The 22,818-nt window shown below is 45.2% G+C and overlaps 1 protein-coding gene across 1 annotated transcript; it reads left to right on the plus strand.

Moving 5' to 3' along the window:
• Positions 1–258: 258 nt before the first annotated feature.
• b3gat1a (beta-1,3-glucuronyltransferase 1 (glucuronosyltransferase P) a) lies at positions 259–19,446 on the plus strand (the record flags this gene model as incomplete). Its single annotated transcript, XM_084438572.1, has 4 exons — positions 259–370; positions 1,486–1,994; positions 17,577–17,873; positions 19,360–19,446. 4 exons carry the CDS (start codon positions 259–261, stop codon positions 19,444–19,446), a joined length of 1,005 nt encoding a protein of 334 aa, XP_084294698.1.
• Between the last annotated feature and the right edge of the window lie 3,372 nt (positions 19,447–22,818).

Here is a 22,818-nt window from a genome sequence, read left to right on the forward strand (position 1 = left end):
CAACTGAGCTACAGCTGCATAAATGGTGCGTCTGTCTGGAAAGATGATAAACAGAACTGATGTGCTATCATGTTGTGCTATAAGACTGTCGCCTGGCCTGGGGAGGGTCAACTCATTCCTAACCCCACAACAACAAATAGAGCAAATTAAAATGTGCAAAGTGAATGTATTCAGCGGAGGGTCTTGCTGACATCGGTGTCACGCTCCTACTCTCGTTCCTTCCGCAGGTAATGACGAGGCATAAGACCAACCCTGGAGATGCCGAAGAGAAGAGATATTCTTGCCATCGTGTTGATCGTGTTACCGTGGACTCTGCTCATCACCGTTTGGCACCAAAGCGCAATCGCTCCTCTGCTCGCCATCAGAAAGGGTAGGACCACGTGAATCCCCGCTCTGCTGATGTCATAAGGCGGGCCCTCCATGGCACGTTCCCTCCATAAGCTTTTCATTTCTAAGCACTTTGAACATTTATCCATCTGTGACATAATAGCTTAAAGCACACACAGTGATTGAACTCAATCACTGGCTGCTTCATTTTTCTACCCTGATGGTTACCAGACTAGCCTTTTTTTTTAATGGCCCAAGAATGTGTGTGTGTGCTTGTGTGTGTGCATGTACAGTATTTCCACAGTATCTACTGCATTCACATACTGTACACACAAGCCTTAAACTCATTCTCAAATGAGCCCCTCTTAGTCTGAATGTAACTCCCAAGAGACCATCAACCAACTGTGTGAAATGTCAAGCATGCTGCACGCTCAGCAAAGCCAAATTAGCGGGACAGTAAGTCAATATATTTTCTTCTCCTCCTTTCCCTTCACCTTCAGGGTGAGAGGTGGAGGACCGATACAAAGCCAGATTATACAAATCATCTGCAGCCTTCTTTTTTGTTTTGTCTTAAAAATTTAGATTTTTTTTTTTTGCAAGATACTTTCTGGCAGCCATAGCAGCACATCTGGCCATCATGAGATGTTAATCTGCGTGGTGCAAAAATATCCTATTTTATGTGTGTACTGTGAACGGTGCTCTAGCTGAGCAGTGATAAAGATTGCCGTTAGCCGTGGCACAAAGAGGGCGGAAATTAACAGCCTTAATGATCATATAATGATATTGTATCTGTCATCGAAGGCTACTGGGGGCCTCCTAGTCATACCTATCTTCTCCTGAAATAAAGTCTCTCTCCTGGTTGACGCCGTTTGCGGCTGACTGAGTAAACGGGAGGTCCTCCGTGTCTCACCGCTGTCCGGTAGCTGTGTCTGTCCTTCTCACCGCTGCTTGCTTTCGCTTTTTGCAGCCTGTCACCACCTAGTAAAAGAGATCTTTATCATACCAGAGAGGCTTGCGATCCATCGGCACCGACTCGCAGGTATACTTCGGCCCTCTTGGTTTGTGTCACCTGAAAAGAATACACGTGGGGCAGCCTCCCCCCCTGGGGCGCGCTAATGCCTTACGTGTTCCTCTCCCCCCCCCCCCCCCCCCCCGTAGATGACGGAGCCGAGGGGAGGAAGGAGGGCGGCCAGGCCACCGACTCTAAAGAGTACTGCTCCTCTGACAAGGACATCGTGGAGGTGGTGAGGACCGAGTACGTGTACACGCGGCCGCCACCTTGGTCCGACGTGCTGCCCACCATCCACGTGGTCACCCCCACCTACAGCCGGCCGGTCCAGAAGGCGGAGCTGACCCGGCTGGCCAACACCTTCCTGCACGTCTCCAACCTGCACTGGATCCTGGTGGAGGACTCGCAGCGGAGGACGCCCCTGGTCACCCGGCTGCTCCGGGACACAGGCCTCAACTACACCCACCTCAACGTGGAGACCCCAAGGAACTATAAGCTGCGGGGGGACACGCGGGACCCCCGCATCCCCCGCGGCACCATGCAGCGGAACCTGGCGCTCCGCTGGCTTCGGGAGACGTTCAGCGCCAACGGCAGCCAGGCGGGCGTCGTGTACTTCGCTGACGACGACAACACGTACAGCCTGGAGCTGTTTGAGGAGGTCAGTGGTGAGAGTCAAGCCATAATCGCTTGGCTGTTGACATTGCTATAACAACATCGACTGTGCAGGAGGAACATGAGTTCATGTCACACCACCTCTATATACATATACATTGTGCGTAGAGCCTAAACACTTTCTATTGTGCGGCTGGAACTGATGACTATGCATAGGACACATATATATACAGTTTGGATAACCTATGAATACATCTTGGATAATCATGCACATTTGCACATTTAGCTGGCTCGAAAAAAAAGCAATGCGATGCAATTATAGTGGATGCGTTGGTGATGGTTGACAAAAGTGATTTCAGTATTTTTTCTGCCCATTGCTAACGGTCAGTCAGAATAAAGATCCATAAGAACCTGTTAAGAGTTGTTTAGGCTTGTGATCAGTGTCTCCAACCATCCACTTTAACTGCAGATGTTTGTTGACTTCTGCAGCCCCTAAATTGACACAGCGGGATACAGTATCAGCAGCCGCAGGTCTTGTTAGTGTGAAAGGGTGCTGTGGTAGTAGTTTGCCCCATATTGATGAATCTGCCATTATCTTTCCCTGTGAATCAGTCGAAGTACAGTTCCCCAGAAGCCCTCCATCAGCGCCAGCAGCAAGCCCTTTTATGGGCCGGAGTAACAACCGTCAGGACTGAGCTGTCTCTCAGTTGACCGATAGATCGCCCCACAGTCAGTCAAGGCTTTAGTACCCCGAACCCTCCCCTGGCTGACAGCGCTGTAAATATCAGACCTTCTCATTGATCCACTAACAGGTAGAGGTCAAGACTATGGACAAGAGTAAAATAGCAATGTAAGGCTAAAATAGCAACACACAGTACACTGCTGAAGGTTAAAGGTAGCATAAATTAACCTGGATATCAAATTAAGGTGTATACTGTGCCTGCTTTGAAAGGAAACAAGTACACAGTGAACCAGTCATCCCCCGGCCATGATGCATGTCATGAATGTGTAAGTGGAGTGGGCTTTTCTACTTTCGATCTAAGCCGGCATATAGGCCCATCATATTTTAGGTTTCATATATTCTCTCTCTCCCCACCCCCCCCCGCATATGCTTTAATTCGCCTCCACGCCCGGGTCCCTACTAATGTTGAGACCAAACCTATGCCCTTGACAATTAATACATAAAATATATACATATGCATACATATTACATATACAATTTTCCTAAATACTGTAAGTACAGTACCAGTCAAAGGTTTTGGACACACCTTCTCATTCAGTTGAATAACAAAGTGTGTCCAAACTTTTGACGGGTACTGTAAGTCTTTAGACCAGTCTTAAAAGAACCCAGAGTCTGTGGTGCCCTCAGATTGTCAGGGAGGGCATTCCCAAGGCAGAGGTAAGTAGTAGTAGTAGTAGTAGTAGTAGTAGTAATACTGTTGATTGATCTAAAGAGGTTACAAATGCAAAGCCTAAATGTAGTACAACCTGATCACAGCATTCACGTTCCTTCATGAAATCACATTGAGGTTATGCCTTTGTACAGAGCGATGTTCTGAATCGCACCTGCAAAATGATGTTCCTTTGTAGTCTTTTCAGTCCTAACCAAACCAAGGAACACATCATGTCAGAGGCTCTGCTGTAAATTTTGAAAATCAGAATAGCCCATGAAATATGCATGTCCCCAGTTGGACTACATCCCTGTGATGCATGGGCTGCATTAATTATTAAGCTTTCATCAAAAAGGCAAAACCAAAACCGCAAGCCTTATTTGTAGCGTCTAACTATTTTCATCCCATCTTCTCCTCTCCTGCATTAGGGATTATTTAACATGGCAAACTCTTTACACAGATAAGTAACATCATATTTACACACATAGAGATAGCATTAGCTATGTTGAGTTAAATAGATTAATATATTTGAGGATGATGATGATGATTCATATTCATATTATTATTATTATTATTATCTTGCTTGCATCGGTAAGATTTAGATTATAGCGTCTTCAAAATCTGAAAAAAAGACAACGCTGAACACCTTGAATCTCAAAGCAGGGCAAACATAATTTCACTGCTCTGTCTGTGGACACACTATAAATCAACAAGCAATCCAAACATAAGCATCCTATTTCTGATGAAGACGCTTACGCTTTGCTTTTGGGGCTGCAGTGACACTGCAAAGACTCATATATCCCCCTTTCATGTGCCACAAATTAATGTACTGTATATACCTGGGTGTCTGCATTCTCCCCATAGAGTTTGGGATTAGCTACAGTAGCTGCCTTTGTTGTATTCTGACTTCAGACACAAAGGCCTCTGTCTCAATGGGCATGTCCCCTCTCCCTGGTAAATGGAGCAGGAAATAAGGTTTATATACTCATAGACAACAGGAAACTCAGCACAAACAACACTTCTCAAGAAAATTTCGTGGTGGCACTTTGTTGCCTTTTTGCCTGCTAAACCTCAAACTCAACTGAGATTGGAATCATTGTAATCGGTTAACTTGTCATTGCTATCAGTGCCTATGAAGCCTATGAAGCATTCATTTTCACATTTCAGTACGGAGAAATAGACTTGAGGTGCATGGTCTGATTCATTCAGCCCAGAGCCACGAGGAGAATAGGCATTCCCAGGCCTGATGGTCAGTTCCTGAGATCATTATTAGAGAGGAAGCAGCATGTGGAGGTGGGTGGGAATGAGGTGCACACAAGCACACATCAGGACACACACCCAGAACCTTCCACCAACAGAGCTCGTTAAGCGGGACCATCCAGCCAAATATTATCTGTGTGGCTGGCGCAGTCGTAGTTTCTGAGGCACGGATGCATTTCTAACCCCTGTGGTTTCCCATAAATCCATCCAGTTCACACACACTCCTCCTCTCTGATCTCTTTAGCTGATGCCAGATCAGATACTGCCGTAATGCAGTCCCAGTCCTCTTTCTGTAACACGCATACACACAGACACACATCATGTACACATTATTATTGGGGGCCAAGCAGCGAAGCTGCGTAGGCCACCATTATGTTTCTACCTTTTCTTATTATTATTCTTCTGCCATTGGAGTCTATGGCAGCCCATAGAAGCGTATGGTAGAAAGTTATGAAGTTATCATTCAGGACAGTCCCCTGAGTCTCCTCACCAAGACTCATGTCCACACCTCGAACCCTCTAGCGCCACTAACGTGTCAAAATTGGCAATGCTTTTATGCACGCAACTTTTGACCCGTAATTCTGATTTTGAAAAACGAGGTACCTTTGGAATCCTTGGCTCAAGCCGAGTTCAACGCACCTCATGACGTTTCCCGCCATTTTGTACTTTGTGTAAAACACTTAAAATATATCTCCTCCTAGGTTTTTTCCCCAATCTGCACGAAACACAGTATGCACAATCTATAGACCGATGTCCACAAAAGTTGTACAAGGATTTTTGATTGTCCATTGTGTTCGCTCATGACAGCCAATCAAAATTGGCAGAAAAGCTGCAAAACAGGAACTGGGGTCATATCTCAGTATTATTTTAATCTATCAAAACCACATTTGGCACACTCATCCAGGACACACCAATGACATCTGTCACCAAGCCTCATGTTGACATCTCATGCACTCTAGCACCACCAGCGTGTCAAAGTTGGAGTAGCGTTTATGCCAGTAACTTTTGAACTGTATGTCCAATCTTCACAATTATGGTAGCAATGGATTCCCTGGCTCATGCTGAGTTCAAAACACCCCATTACATCATTACTTCATTTGTTTGATTGCAGAATGCAAGGAACACTTTTGGTCTTCTGCACAATTTCACCAGTTTCAGAGTGGTGAAAGGCGCATTTTGGAAAAGGTCACACATTTTCTAAACTGCCATCCCTCTTCCAATTCTCACAGTTCATACACATATTATATATCAAAACGTTTACACGACTCTTGGGATTCATAAAATCAAAAAAGCTAAGCTCTCCAATGTATATTTTTCACTGTGTGACAGTTCGAATGATGACTCCCCCCCCCCATTGAAAACAATGGAGCCACACTCTAACTTTGAAGCAGAAAATGACTGAAACAATGTTGTTTTTCTAACTCGTCACCTCTCCTACACTTTTGAAGACAGAAGGACATATTATACCTCAGAATGTTCATGTGATTGTCTGAATTCTATAGAAGTAAATAGTTACGCTCTGCTATGTATACTTTTCGCGGTGTGCCAATTTAAATGACGACACCCCCGCCTCTCTCTCAACCGAGAGGAAGCGACCCTTCCAGCTGAAATTAATTAAGTGCTCAGGACTCAGACTCAGATTGGGATTCAGCTAATAGGGTTAGGGGGTTAGCGAAGGCTGACATGCCTTGTGGACTAGGGCGATTCACCTTTGCAACATCCGGCGTAGCACAGTGGTTAGCATGTTGGCCAGCAGGTACAGAGATCAAATCCCGTTCAACCATATGTCTGACTTTTGAAATTCTCGGGACCATACTTGACCCTTGTCAAACATGTCTCATGTCGCCACGTCAGTCTAGCTGATTCCTTGGCTGCTTGCAGCTAAACTGCTTGGCAACCACATCCCTGCTTGCAGGTATATTTATTTGTTTCGCCACACAAGCAATTACATCCCAACACACAAAACACAGAACACACAAACACATGCATTTACAGCAGTCACCGGTGGAATTAATCTTCTGCATTTCACCATCCATGCTGTCCTCCAGGGGCAGCCAGGATCGTGGGCAGCCTCATCAGTGGCCAGGGAACCAAGTCCAAGTGTTCAGTCCAAGTCCTGGTCAGGGACAGGACTGTAGAGCATCTGTTCTTCTGCATGTTTTTTTTTATATATTGGGGTTCTATGTGGAGGGAACCCAGGTGAGCACGGGGAGAACATACAAACTCCACACAGAAAGGCACATGCACGCACACAACCAATTTCTCACTCTCCTGCCTCAAACACACACACACACGCACCTCATATGCAAAAACAGAACAGATATAGTGTTGTGGAGTACTGTAGTTCCACTTCATGTTGCCCTACAATGGAAGAAAGGGGTATCTCACCAGAGTGCAGAACTGAGAAAAATTAGTTTAAAGCTTTTTTGTTGTCCAGTCAAAAGTATTGTAGGTAGAATTATGAAAATGTATCAGATCTTTGCTTTTGTATCAAGTAATTTCGCTGTATAAAAATATTTTGCTCAAACTCATCCTTTGACCCCTATTTCTGTCATTGCATGACTGCAAAATAGAAGCTGGTCATAAAACGCAAGAAAGGGGTATCTCAGCTTTGATTCATAAAATGGTTTCTGGTCTCCATAAGATCACTCACTTTATTAGAATTATGATAATTAACAGGAAATAGAGCATAGCACAATTTATAATCAATATATAGATCAGTATTATATAAAATATAGTGTAAATTATTGTGTATATTAATATGAAAATCCCATACACAGAAAGAAGACCGTATCTCAACTGCGGCTACAGCGCGTTGTACAGTAGGGTGTGTTTGTGCGTTCTATACACAGAAAGAAAGAGGTATCTCGTGATACGGTATTCTCTTGTTTTACAGCAGGGTGTGTTTGTGCGTTCTATACACAGAGAGAAAGAGGTAACTCATGATACGGTATTCTCTCGTTGTTTCCCCTGGGGTTTGGGGAGATACAGTTAAGGCCACCCACAAATATCTCCATATTTTACATTGACATGGAGCCTAAATTTTGATAAAAAATCAAGATACCCCTTTCTTCCGTTGTAGGGCAGTTCAAACAGTAATTTAATTACATTTTGCAGTTTTCTAGGGGTAATTAAACTAAATTCCAAACTCAGTATGCATTTTCTGTAGTTAAGTATTTTTTTGTGATGAAGCAGTAGCGTGGGTCCAGACATTCGAATCCACCCACTCCACTGAAGTTGAAGATCTCAACAGAGTTGTAACGAGTTGACTTTCTGACTGATATCAGGCTAATGTAGCAGTATGACAGCTATTTATTACTGTTTTTCAATTTCACATCCTGTTAACATTGGAGTCCAACCTGATCTGTACTTGCCATCATTTATCATATGGCACTTAGCTGTGCGTATGATAAATTGTTATGTCATGTAGTATCGACATTAAGATTTATGCTGATTTACCTTTTCAAAGTAGCTTTGAAGTAGTAGAGTAGAAGTAGTGTATGTCTATTTCTGTAAGGGCTAGCTTCAGTGCAGGTCTACATCTTCCAGTGTGAGGTGATTGATAGTTACACTAACTCCGTTGTCAGACTAGCTTCAGCTATACTGCGCCAACATTTCTGCTGCACCGTGTGACTTCTTATCTGCCTCCCCCTCCCCTTCCACATTAGAAAACTTCCATTTTATATGATCTGGGCATCTCTCTCGCCAGTGACTCAGAAACAGAGAGTCAACAAAAAACCAAGTGTCTAGAGGATCTTTTGATGCTGGAAGATTAAAGGACAAAGTGGCGAGCCCTCTGAGGAAGGGTTTGAAGAATCTCCTGGGCCACGCTGCAACTCAGACTCCCAGTATAATGGGCCTAGATTCTGCAAATCCATTTAGCGCCATCCACATTTACCCTCTCTAAGGCTGGGAATGAAGCATCCTGTCATACCAATGTGTTTCTGTTACCCGCACGAGGCGATAGTACGGTGGTAACAATATTAGTGTGCCCGTGCTCTTCAATCCCACTGGAAAATATTAAAGAAAAGACAGAGGATGAAGAGACGGGACCAGCTTCTTTCTTCCCAAATCTGCTCTCGTATTTATTTACACAATTATTCAATACAAATCATCCCTATTCAAAAATGTCCCTAGTGCTAGTGGTTATTGTCCATCAATCTCAATACTAAATTCTCAACATTCATGCTGGTTCTAGGATCCACATTCCATGTAGTCTCAAACAAATAAACATTTAGATGAAAATAATACATTCACACATCGTCTTCACATACTCATACTTCAATACTCTTCACATACTCATACTTCAATACTCTTCACATGCTCAATAAACACAAATACAGTAGTCAAGGCCTACCTATTCTGATATCAATCAATAATACAGTACTTCTCTACTGTAGCTGAGTTACTCACTCAAAATATTCTAAATTGGCTTTTCCAAATTATCAGCACATAACACTGGGAGCTATCAATATAATACACTTTGAACTGTAGTCTCAAAATGAGACTTTCATCACTCAATAAACTCACACACTAATAGTACAAAAGATCGGTCAAGTGTAATCAGGAAAACCACTCTCACTTTCACCAGTTGTTGGGGTGCCGTTTTGTAGCTGGCTAGCTAGCAACGAAAATACAGGACGGCCACGAGGCACAATTCTCTTCAAAATAACACTTCACAACATTCACAACAACATACCACATCCCTCAAATGTATTCTACATTCATATAATAACCTTGGAAGTTGGTTTTAAGTGCTTGTCACGTTTTACTAACCTGGAAAATATTAAAGAAAAGACAGAGGATGAAGAGACGGGACCAGCTTCTTTCTTCCCAAATCTGCTCTAAAGGAAACGCGCGTGCGCCCTCTAGAGGAAACCGGGCACTAAACCATCTGACCTGCTAAACCTAACGTCATTGGCTCCCCTCTCCATACCTTATATCAACTAAATGTCTTACAGTTTATGTAGAATTAAATTATTAGTTTGAATAAAATAATATAAAAATATCAAAAGCGTATAGCTTTCTGAGAGTACTACACACTCCCCCACAAACTAAAGTGGCTCCTGACACTTGACACTAATAATTGAACATTAACTTGTTACCAACCTGGTAATGTAAACTGTGTATATTCTTTAGTGGTTCAGAAACAATGGATGGGGTATGTGGCAGGTGGGTATGAGTAGGGATTGACATATGGGGGTTGGAAGGGTTGGATGTAGTGATATGGGTTAGTCAGGTAAGTCCATGGGGTGTGCTGGGCTCCGACTGCATTCACCATAGGATTTAGATGGTAGGTAGGTTGACCAAGGGAGGGGTATGTGAACACGTGGCGAGGTTGCCTTTCTCTGGTAGACCGTCTCAGGGGGACCTGGTCATCAGAGGGGGATGGTTGGACCTCTTTCTCCTGGTGAGTTACCTGGGGTGTTTCTGGGGTGTCACCGTTCAGTTGAGATGAGTCTAGTTCTTGTCCAGAATCAATGTGATTTTCCTGGTCCTCATCTGTTCCATTTTCCATTTCCTCTCTTTCAGGTTCAACAGTGGTTTCCTCCCTCGTGTAGGTTCTATTCGGTTCAGGTCTGTTTGGTAACTGAGCTGGTCGGTTTGCACTCCTTTGATCTCTCACAGGTATCCGTAGCCAATATCCAGGCATCCCATCCTCTTCTTCAGAGTCACTGGTATCTGGCCTCTGTGTCTGTCCTGTGGTCTCAGTTGATGGGGACCTCCCAGTTCTCTCTTTGGGCTTAGGTTTGTTGGTGGTGGTGACTGTGTTTTCGGGTAGCTCAACAGGTAAGTCGTTCACTTGTAACAGCATGTTTCGGTGCAAGGTGCGAGTAGTGCCTCCTCTCTCTGAAGTTACCTTGTAGACTGGATTGTCTCCTACTTGCTCTCTCACGATATAGATGTTTTTCTCCCAGTAGTTTCTGAGTTTTCCGGGGCCGCCTCTTTCGCTGAGGTTCCGTACCAGGACCCGGTCTCCTTCCTGAAGAGTCACACCTTTGCTCCTTCTGTCGTAGTATTTCTTTCCTTTTGAGCTGGACTGTTGACTGTTCTCATTTGCTATCCGATATGCTTCTGTCATCTTCCCGGCCCATTTCTCTGCATATCCTCTTGGAGTTTCAGCATCTTCATCTGTGATAAGGCCGAAGAGAAGGTCGACAGGCAGGCGTGGATGACGGCCATACAACAAGAAGTAAGGAGAGAAGCCTGTAGATTCATGCTTTGTGCAGTTGTACGCGTGAATCACGTGGTGAAGATGGTCTTTCCAATTCTCCTTCTCCTTCTCACCCAGTGTACGAAGCATTTGCAACAGGGTCCGGTTCAGTCTCTCGGCGGGGTTTCCCTGGGGGTGATAGGGTGAAGTTCTTGAGTGGCCGACGCTGGACAACTGTCTGAGGGTTCGGAACAGTTCGTTTTCAAACTCCCGGCCCTGGTCATGGTGGAGTTTGTCAGGGTATCCGAATCTGGGGATGAAGTCATTGAACAGTCGGTCAGCCGCCGTCTTGCCAGCTTTGTTCCTGGTAGGGTACGCCTGCGCGAATCGAGTGAAGTGGTCGATCACGACCAAGATGTATTCATATCCACCCCGACTGGTTTCTAGATGGAGGAAATCAATGCAGACGAGTTCGAGGGGAGAGTTTGATGTTATGCTGCTCATAGGTGCTCTTTCAGGGGTGGTCGGCTTCTTCTGCTTGATACACGGGCACTTTCTTGTGACATATTCTTCGATATCTTTCTTCATAAAGGGCCAATAGAACCTTTCCCTGGCTAGACTCAGGACTTTCTCAACACCTACGTGGCCCATGTTGTTATGTAGATGGGTGAGTGCCAGCTGTTTGTAGGTGGAGGGCAGGACCAGTTGTCTTCGACCAATCGTCTTCCTGTAGAGCAGGCCATCCTCGATGTGCAATTTGCTCCATTCCCGCAGAAGTCTTTTCGTGCTTGCGTCGACTTCATCTGGTGGTGTGTTGTTTTCTTTTGAAGTGATCACCTTCCCGATTGCAGGGTCTGCCCTTTGTGCTCTGACTAGTTGATCATGGCTGATGGTTTGCAGAGGCTCCACAGGGGGTTGAACTTGTGATGCTAAGTTGAGAGCCGCCACCCAGGCAACATCCTTCTGTTGGGCTCTTCGACTTCCTTCCCAGATCGCACACACTGCATCATCTGACAACTCCTCTGAACACTCCGCCAGGAGGGTGTTGATGTCCCGGGGATAACGGGACAGGGTGTCGGCATCGATGTGAGCTTTTCCAGGCCGATAGATGATGTTGAAATTGAAATCAGCAAGTTGACCCACCCAGCGATGGCCCACCGCGTTGAGTTTGGCTGTACTTAGGATGTACGTCAGGGGATTATTGTCTGTGACGATGGTAAAATGAGGGGCATAAAACAGATAATCCCGGAACTTGTCACATACTGCCCACTTTAACGCTAAGAACTCCAGCTTTCCACTGTGCAGATGGTAGTTCTCCTCCGCCGGTGTTAAGGTGCGTGACCCATAGCCAATCACTCTCATCTTCCCATCCTGTTTCTGATATAGAACTGCTCCCAGGCCTTTTTGAGAAGCGTCAGTGTGGAGTGTGAAGGGGCAATTGAAATCTGGATACGCCAGCACTGGAGGTTTGGTCAGTCTGTCGATCAGTCCTTCCAAAATCTGCTGGTGTTCCTCACGCCATTCTACAGGTGTACGGGATGGCTGCTGGGGACTGTTTGACTTTCCCCGCAGTGGTTTGGGTGGGGGTGTGCTGGTGTTGGTCTTAGTCTTGAGTAGGTCGTACAGGGGTTTTGCTATCCGGGAGAAGTCTTGCACATATGTACGGTAATAGCTCAGGAAACCCAGCAACTGCCTGACCTCACCCACTGTCTGTGGTCTTTTGTTTTTCAGGATCTGCACTGCCTCGATGTCTTTGGGGTCCACCCTCACTCCGTCCGCAGACACCAGCCGGCCAACATAGCGGACCTCTTTGCGGAATAGCTCGCACTTCTCCGGCTTCAGTTTCACGCCGTGGTGTTGTAGGGCTTGTAGGACTCTGCGCAGCACCTGTACATGTTCTTCGAAGGACTTGGAGAAACACAAAACATCATCCAAGTAAGGGATGCAACATTCGTCTCGGAGCGTGTCGAGCATCTCCTCCATGCTCCTCTGGAATGCAGCGGGTGCATTTGACAACCCAAAGGGCATCCTAACCCACTCGTAGAGTCCCCAAGGCGTTGTGAATGCTGTCAGATGTCTGGATCCTTCGGCGATGAAGCCTTGGTGATAGGCCTTCCCCTGGTCCAGGATCGAAAACCAGCTGTAACCTCCCAGTGAGTCGGTGAGATCCTGGATCCGGGGGAGGGGGTGTCGGTCTGGCACTGTCTTGCTATTTAAGAGTCTATAGTCGACACACAGGCGTAATGAACCGTCTTTCTTCCTCACACATATGACCGGGGCGGCGTAAGGCGATCGCGACTTGATGATCCATCCCTTCACCAGCAAATCCTGAATGTATTCTTTGACCTCCTTGTATAATGGTTTGGGGATAGATGCATAGGCTTTTTGTACTGGGGTGTCATCCTTGAGCCTGATCTCCATCTGTAAGGAGGGGATACAGCCAACGTCACCACTGTCACGAGCGAACGCCCCAGACTCTTCCTGCAGGACCTCTCTCACCATCTGTTGTTGTTCTGGACTGAGGTGGCTGATGTCAACAGGCGGTAGCCAGGAATCAGTGGGAGAACCATTGGAGGAGGCGATTTTGTTGACCTCTGCTGTTGTGGTTGTTTTCACTGTGACTCCAATCTGTTGAGGTTCTGCCGCGTCTGTTTCAAGGATCTTGGCGACACATTGGATGGTGCCCAAGGGAGTCCTCTTTGGTAGAATGATCCCATGTTCAGAGTGGTTGGAGATGGGCACTTTGACGTAAGGCCGTCGAGTGTTCTTGACTTCCAGGAGGCCTTCTCCTATGCTCAGCTGGTCTGTAACAGGGTTCTCTTCCGTTGGTTCATACAAGACACGGGGGTCAGAGGTGTCGAAATTCGGGGGTACTCTGCACCACACATGCACTGCTTTCCTAGGCGGGATGACAACATTGTTCCTTCCCACTCTCACTGTGGCTGGACGGCAGTCAGTCTTTTGGGGTACTTGAATGAAGTTGACCATGGCCACCACTTGCTCTTCTTCCATTCCGAAGGCACTTCGTAGGAGACTGATTACTGTGCTCACAGCATCACCGGAGGATTCTCGCCTATGGATGATCTCCTCAAGTACATTAGCTCCGACTATCGGCTGGGACAGAGACAGTCGACTGACTAAGAAGGGGGTTTGTATGGCGAGGTTGGGGTCGTCATTACCTGTGAGGTTGACAGTGAGCTCAACCCATCCATCATAAGGGATCGCATGGCCACCCATACCGACAACTTCTAGGCCTACATTTTCTTCAAGGAGCTCCTGTAACGGCCTCACTGGATAGCTGGGGATATGAGTATTGGCCCATTCTCTGTCTATTATGCTCACCTGTGAGCCGGTGTCAAACAGGACTGTAGTTGGATATCCACCAATCAGACATTTGAGGTAGCTTCTCTTTCCGACTAGGGGAACTTTGCTTCCTGTGACACTCCGGCAGGCAGGCCTGTGTGATGGTTGTTGGTTCGGCTTATGCTGTTGGGGTTGTTGCATGGGGATGGGGTTTAGTGATTGGGACTGAGGGTGTATCCCGGTCTCTGGCTGTCCCTCGGCTGAGACCGGCTCCCGTTTCCCTGAAACTTGGTCCGTTTCAAGCACCCTACTGCCCGATGTCCTGTCTCTCCACATACGAAGCAGTGGTTACACTCCTGTCGGTTCTGTTCAGTGCATTTTGGGCAACGAGATGTTCGTCCTCGCTCTTGACTCTGTGGGGTTTGAGGATATTGGTTGGAAGGTGGCTGAGGAGAGTGGCAGGGCTGTCTCTCTTGTCTCAGTGGGGGTTGGGGATATCGGTTAGGAGGTGGCTGAGAAGTGTGGTAGGGCTGGGGGTGTGGCGACACTTGAGCTGGGGAGGTCTGTTGATACGCCGCCTGGCCGTTTCCCATCTGTTTCTCCAGCAGTGTGGTCATCATACGTGTCAGGGTCTCAACCTGAGTACTGAGCTGTTGGATGGTCATGTTATTACTGTCTGTGGCTCCACCCTTTTGTTTGTCATTGGTTGGCCAGTCACCTGTGTCCACCTTTGCGGCATGTGCGTGTGTTACCTTTGACTGACGAGGGGGCTGGCCGATTCTGCGCTGGTGCTCATTCTCCTCATTAATCATCTTCATTACCTGGCCAACGATTTCCTCATCAGTGAGCTGACCGTCCCAGAGGAGAGGTCTCAGTCTCTGTCGGATATCAGTGTGCTTTGGCCCCAGGCCCTGATAGATACTGTGGAGAAAAACCTCTTGAATGGTCTTAGGATCATAGGAGATGTCAGTATTAACCTGCTTTGACTGGAAAAGGAGTTTCTGTTTGAGGCCAATCATGCGGTACAGGAACTGCTGGGGTGACTCTTGTTCGAGCTGTCTAGCACACATCAACTCCTGAAACATCTCTGTGCTTGCTTTTTCACCAAGGTGAGATCGGAGGAAGCCCTTAAGTTCAGAGACTGTCATTTCGTCTTTATTTACGAGCATGTCCCTAAAGGTTCCTGGTTTGATCACTCTTAACACACCCCGGACCACTTCTGCCTCTCCAAAGCCCTCTCTGACTCCCTCATCCATTTGTTTACTGATGCTGTTATAGCCTATTTCAGAACTCTGGTCCCCGATTTGGCCCCCATGTACTTTAAATTCCCTCCGGGGAAGATAGTGGAGGTCCTTTAGCGGAACCACTCTCTCTGGTATCCTTGGGGTCGGCATTGTGGGCGACAGCGACTCACCTTGCTGGCTGTTTAAAGTGGCTGGCAGGGCCGTAGTGGCTTCACACAGTCTCAGTTGCTCACCCAGCTGTACATACATTCTTCTCAGCTCCTCCACTGACTGTGAAGTTGTGTGGACATGTGGCTGGGAGTGGGGATGTGGTTGTGTGATTGTGTTTTGTTCAGAGTGTGATTGGGTTACATGCTCTGGGCCCACCGTGGATGGACTAGTAGGACTAACATGTACAACATCATCACATGTCCCATTAGGTGACAAATCAACAGAAACAATCACTCTATTCACCACATCATTCAACATCAACAACTGAGCCATACCTTCATCTTCACTTTTGAGCAATTTCTCAGACTGCATGTAGGCAACCACAAAGTCTGTGCAGCCTTCCTCATCGCTTGGGCTCAGCTTGGCTTGGTCTTCACTGTCGGTTGCCAGGTCCCTTGCAACGTTGTAGATGTTAATGTTCGAGATTCTGAACAAGTTCCTTTTAATGTTCCACACCAGCTCTTTGCGTGTCGTAGACATGGTGTGTGTGTGTGTGTAGCTGTAGTCCTTGTAGTGTGTTTGTTAGTCTGATGAACCTGCGGCTCCTGATGACGGATGTACTTTGACCCCCGGATCGGCTGTGCAGCTCCGTAGCGAGGCGAAGACTCTTGACCTAGATTTCCCTCGACGGACGCTCACTGGCTGACTCCTGGTCTGCAGTACGCTTCCCCACCTTGTCACGTGGTTCTGGAATCACTGGACCCGTCGCTCTGATGCTTGTGACGAGGACGGATCCCGGAACGAGCCCCCAAATTTTGTTACCCGCACGAGGCGATAGTACGGTGGTAACAATATTAGTGTGCCCGTGCTCTTCAATCCCACTGGAAAATATTAAAGAAAAGACAGAGGATGAAGAGACGGGACCAGCTTCTTTCTTCCCAAATCTGCTCTCGTATTTATTTACACAATTATTCAATACAAATCATCCCTATTCAAAAATGTCCCTAGTGCTAGTGGTTATTGTCCATCAATCTCAATACTAAATTCTCAACATTCATGCTGGTTCTAGGATCCACATTCCATGTAGTCTCAAACAAATAAACATTTAGATGAAAATAATACATTCACACATCGTCTTCACATACTCATACTTCAATACTCTTCACATACTCATACTTCAATACTCTTCACATGCTCAATAAACACAAATACAGTAGTCAAGGCCTACCTATTCTGATATCAATCAATAATACAGTACTTCTCTACTGTAGCTGAGTTACTCACTCAAAATATTCTAAATTGGCTTTTCCAAATTATCAGCACATAACACTGGGAGCTATCAATATAATACACTTTGAACTGTAGTCTCAAAATGAGACTTTCATCACTCAATAAACTCACACACTAATAGTACAAAAGATCGGTCAAGTGTAATCAGGAAAACCACTCTCACTTTCACCAGTTGTTGGGGTGCCGTTTTGTAGCTGGCTAGCTAGCAACGAAAATACAGGACGGCCACGAGGCACAATTCTCTTCAAAATAACACTTCACAACATTCACAACAACATACCACATCCCTCAAATGTATTCTACATTCATATAATAACCTTGGAAGTTGGTTTTAAGTGCTTGTCACGTTTTACTAACCTGGAAAATATTAAAGAAAAGACAGAGGATGAAGAGACGGGACCAGCTTCTTTCTTCCCAAATCTGCTCTAAAGGAAACGCGCGTGCGCCCTCTAGAGGAAACCGGGCACTAAACCATCTGACCTGCTAAACCTAACGTCATTGGCTCCCCTCTCCATACCTTATATCAACTAAATGTCTTACAGTTTATGTAGAATTAAATTATTAGTTTGAATAAAATAATATAAAAATATCAAAAGCGTATAGCTTTCTGAGAGTACTACATTTCCACATTTCATTGGGTGAAAAACCTCCATACTCTTCACACCTGAAGAACATTCACTTTACTAGTAAAGAGAATGTCGGGTTCGCATTTCATTTAGCCTCCTGAAACAGATAGGAAAAATGTGTGGTAATCATAAAAAACAACAAACCTTTGGTTAATAACAGTGATTATGTACTGTGAGTGAAAAGGTCCAATTCACTCCTCTCCTTCCTAGATGAGGTCCACCAGGAAGGTCTCTGTGTGGCCGGTGGCCTTCGTGGGCGGGTTACGCTACGAGTCTCCCAAGGTCAACGCGGCGGGGAAGGTGTATGGCTGGAAGACGGTGTTCGACCCCCATCGACCCTTCGCCATTGATATGGCGGGCTTCGCCATCAACCTGCGCCTCATCCTCTTCAAGCCCCAGGCCTACTTCAAACTGCGGGGCGTCAAGGGGGGATACCAGGAGAGCAGTCTGCTACGAGAGCTGGTCACACTCAACGACCTGGAGCCTAAAGCAGCTAATTGCACAAAGGTAATACTGTACACAGAGAGAGGAGACAGTGAGTTTGATTCTTCTTCAGCACATGCTGTATATGAACAATTTATACTTTACACTCCTTATTTTAACTTTGGCATTTTTAAGCAATTTCATCTTAGTGACCTTTCCCAAAAAAAATACCCCATGAGGCAAAAACACAGGCAATCAATATTCTCACAGTTCAAACTTTCAGTGCTGGAGATTCTGGCGCATCGATTAGGTAACTGACTCTCTTGACCCTCCACACACACACACACACACACACACACACACACACACACACACACACACACTATAGATGAGTGTACAGTAATAGGCTGTCTTTTCCCCTGCCCACTCCACCTCCAGCATGTTCCCTTCTGCCCGTGGTTTGAGCTGCTAAGCCTCTCCACCAGCACAGGGAAGTCTGCCAGAGGGCTTAGCTCACCACTACTCTCTCTCTAACTCTCACACACACACACACGTCTCAGACACACACGCTTACTCACACATATAGATACTTGCTCATACACACACACACACACACACACACATACATAGAGAAGGGGGGTATTCGCTCTGATTATATATTTTTTCCAGCATAGTACTCCTGGAGGGGTCTAGATGAAGAGGAGAGGACTGTGTGGAGGGCTGGGACTGGGGGATGGAGAGGGGGGGGGGGGGGCGTCCTAGCATGGCTTTGCGTAGCCCACCACTGAAATGGAGAGACTGAGAGAGGGGAGAGGGAAGCGGGGGGGACACAGGCCATGCACAGGCACCTCTCCTCCTTATAATCTACCTCTTCAGATGAAAGTGTGACTCAGCTGCACCTAGGTGAAGTAGGAGTGGGCTCCTGGTGTATCTCAAACACGCGCCATGCATAATTCATGGCCGTGGCGGTGGAGATGAAAGGCATTGATGCTCCCGACGCGGAGATGAGGAAAATTAACATCACATTCTCTTTTTTTCTTTTCACCCTCTTGCATGTGTGTCCGGTCTCCAAGGCTAAATCCACCTACTCCAAAAGGCTTGATTGGAGCTCTGTGAGCCTTAGGGGACCATGCTGTTTACGTTTCACAAAGAGCTGTACAAAGCAGGCCTTGTGGTGGCACATATGGCTTCGCATCGATTGGATTCTCTGAGCAACATTTCCACTGTTGTGGGCTTGATGAGCAGTCTAACACAGCCGAGCAGGACTGAATAGCTGGAATAACAATTGTGAGATTGCACACAGGCATAGTGTACCTGTATATCTATTCATCTATACACTCGCATTCTAGGTTGAAGAAGAGGCCCAAGGTTGGTCTTTGCAGATAAGAACGCGATCGTACCATGTGTACTGCATTGCTATATCTGGGAGCAGATACTCTGGAGGAGAGTGTATCCAGCCCACATGGAGAGGAAGCGTGGAGGAGTGTGCGTTATACAGTAACCTACTGCGTTTGCTTGTTTGTGAGAGAGTGCTGTCATATCATGGTCTTTTCACTGTCTTTTTCTGCAGATTCTGGTTTGGCACACCAGGACAGAGAAACCTGTCCTTGTTAATGAGGGAAAGAAAGGATTCACAGACCCCATCGTGGAGATCTGACAGTGTCCCCTGGAAGACCGGTAAGAAAGGAGGAAAATAATGATGGTTAAGGGCTTGGATCCGCTAGGCGTTGTTTCTTTTTCTTTTTCTGAGAGTGCAATTAAGTGCCGCTTTTAGGTAGAGTGTTTGGAGGCCTCACAGGTATTTTTGGCGGGGCAGTCCAAAGCAAGTTGAGAATAGTTGTGAAAACAAAAATAATTTAATTTACTTGACATGATTTCATTAACGAAAACATTTTGCTCAAATAATTACCAATAAACTGTTCAATGACAGAAATTTGTTGGACAGGCGTTCACATTTTTCTGTAAAAAAAAAAAGTGAAAAAAGAAGTGCTAATTTATCCGTCTGCAGATGTACTTAATTAAACGTGTGCCATTTTCCCAGCTTGTCTGTGCTCTGTTCCAGGTGGTTGGCTTTGGACACTGAGAAGAAAAAAAAAAAAGAAAAGACTCTCCTTCAGTACAAACAACATTCGTCTTAATCATCTTGAAAAAAGGCTGCCTCCAGGGGAGGGAAAAAAATCTAATTCTCTTGATTGAAACTCAACACTTTCAGTACTGAGAGTAAAACAGTTCAAATGTATCATATTAAAGCACAGATTAATTTGTACAAGATGGCAATATTAATCAGGTTCAAGTGTTGCCAACACCAACGCCAAGCAGGCAGAGACGCTGGAAGGACGGGGGAGACGTCTCTGCACCTGCATGGTGTTATACTGCATCTGTGGTGCTCTGACACCAGGGACAGCACAAGGGAAATGAGGGAGGACGCCGTTGCAGTGGAGCATCATACTAGTTAATGGAGATGGATATCCAGTGGTTCTTGCCCCATAAAGGTGGATCTGCATTCTGCACACAAAGGAGGTCATGAATCCTGCTCTCAAAATGGTCATTATAAAGACTCAAGTGACCAGACAGGACACTGATCCCTGACCTTCTATTTGAACCTAAAGACTGAAAATGTCCGCCCGGGTCTTCAGTGCAAACAAAATAGGATAATATGAACAACTGATTTTACCTTGGGCAAACAAGTTCAAAAGGGAAGGAATGTTCTTTTTTTGTATAACAAAAATGTTTGGATTTATTTTATTTTGGGTGTTTACAAGCATTTTCTTGCTAGTTCAATACTACTGATTCTTGCCTCCATTTTGACTGCTGGGTGTCTGTCATCCATTTTGTCATACTTCTACATGACCTGAAACCGCCCAGACACTTGAAATAACTGCAATGATGGGTCCCCTATGAGCTGCATTCAGGTGGCGTTAAAAATTCCAAAACTTAACTTAGCACTTAAAAAAATGTTTGGACGGTGTTCCGAAGTGGCAACACACCTGTATGTAAATATTAATTTAACACAGCAATGATCAGAAGTTTCATGGTGAAATCTTCTTAGATACAATTTAAGGAGCAATGTAACTACTGCATTTATATACATTATCAATGTAAAGAATAAACTCTCTCTCTCTCACACACACACACACACACAAACTGGCATTTCCAGCAACACATCACTATATGATACTGTACAACACACAGGTTTACTCATGTTTTACCACATGGCGAGTATGACAACACATCAGGTTTTCACTCTTACAGTAGGTGTTCCCTAGCCCAGGGCCAGACAGCTTAGTCACATACACATAGCTTATAGTATCATTACTACAAGTATAGGACAATTGATACTGCAACAATTACACAATAATAATGCAACAATCACATAACAGTAGGAAAGAGAGCTAATCACCCAAATGAAAGGCAATAGGATACAGCCTTCATCCTGTATACACATGTAGTATTACCAACAAGAGGTGTTCATTATACTGTACATGTTCACGGCCACCACATGTGCATCTTACATTCACCTCATTAGAACAGACAGCTTTACCTTGCCTAAATGAAACTAATGGGCCTTGCAAATGTCTACACAAGATAGTACTATAGTAGTGGTTTATCCATGGGCCTGGGCTCTAATGGTGAAAAATTGACAAACCCTGTCCCCCCCCCCCCCCACTCCCCACCGATTTGAAATCTGTCACATATTCTTACGGGTCAAGGTCAGTTATGCCATTCTTGGCAATATTTGGCAAAACATACTGACAGAAGCACAACTTACCAGCCAAGTGAATGTGTGTTATACTAAGCTTTAGCTACACAGTGTTATGCAGCTACAGTACATACAGTATTAAACATGCTCAATTGTAAATATAGGGAAATGAAACTTGCAGATGAAAAAGGGAGTTGGCAATGAATAGACGTTCTTAGTCAACAAGTTGGAAATACAAAAGCTATTATCGACATCATTTCATAATAACTTGATTCATTACATAATTCCTTAGTGCTCTTTATCTGCTGACGAACATCCTTACACTGCAGGTCCACTGATTCACTCTTCGTCAGGGCAAGCCACACCACATCATGATGGAAAGATAGCTCTCCCTGCAGTTAAGTTGTTCCATGTCATTACATTAAATATAGGAAAGTTTCTTTGGGTCATTCAGACACTTATTTTCACATGGTTTTTATTTTTCATGTTGAATTCACCAGTCGTCGTTTGACATTAAACTCAGGGGACACGGCCATTAAGGGCATTAGGCAAAAAATGAATGTCCTCTGATCTGTTCTATTCTTCAAAATGTCAAGTGGGCTTTATTTATGAAGAAAATCAATATTAATATATTTATTTATGTATTTATTTCCGGTATGAATGTCCTTTGCCCCATTTAATTGCTATTGAACATCTGTGTCCAGCATGTGCCCCCATGGCCCCGGCTCTATCATTATCCTCAGACTCTGAGATAGACTCCAGGTAAAATCTAATTAGTTGACACGTCACGCATGTTATTTGAATATGCTGTATTGCTTTTACTTCAAGAGCCAATATTTTATTACCCTTATAACTGATTTTGTCCATAATCCTGACTATGAAAAGTGTTTGAGTCTTAAACTCTCTATAGGAAAGCAGAGAGACAGTGAAATGGTCATGTTTACATACGTACACAGTGGAAGTGTACATTCTCCTCTGCAACATTTTACTTTAGCTTGTTTCTGCAGTTTCTTCCTACCAGTTACAAGTGCTCAATTCATTTTAGAGCCCTGGTGATACAACTACCCATTCCTCCACTCCTCCCTTGCTCTCATCAACGCACATAAATGGAGCACAGAGGTTTATCATGCAGAAAACAGAAATAGACCCGGCATATGGTATTATAGCACCTTTGATAGTAGTACAGTATATAGATGGGTCAAACACTGTTTTCCTCGAGCAAATCGAATTCTACTCTAAACTTGTCCTCAATTCTAATCCCTATTTTGACCCAGTGTCATCTATCCTTCTGTGAATCACTGTTCTGCATGTAACTGAAGGTTGTTTCAT

The sequence above is a fragment of the Borostomias antarcticus genome, assembly GCF_949987555.1.
Source record: "Borostomias antarcticus genome assembly, chromosome: 1".
Lineage (NCBI taxonomy): Eukaryota > Metazoa > Chordata > Actinopteri > Stomiiformes > Stomiidae > Borostomias > Borostomias antarcticus.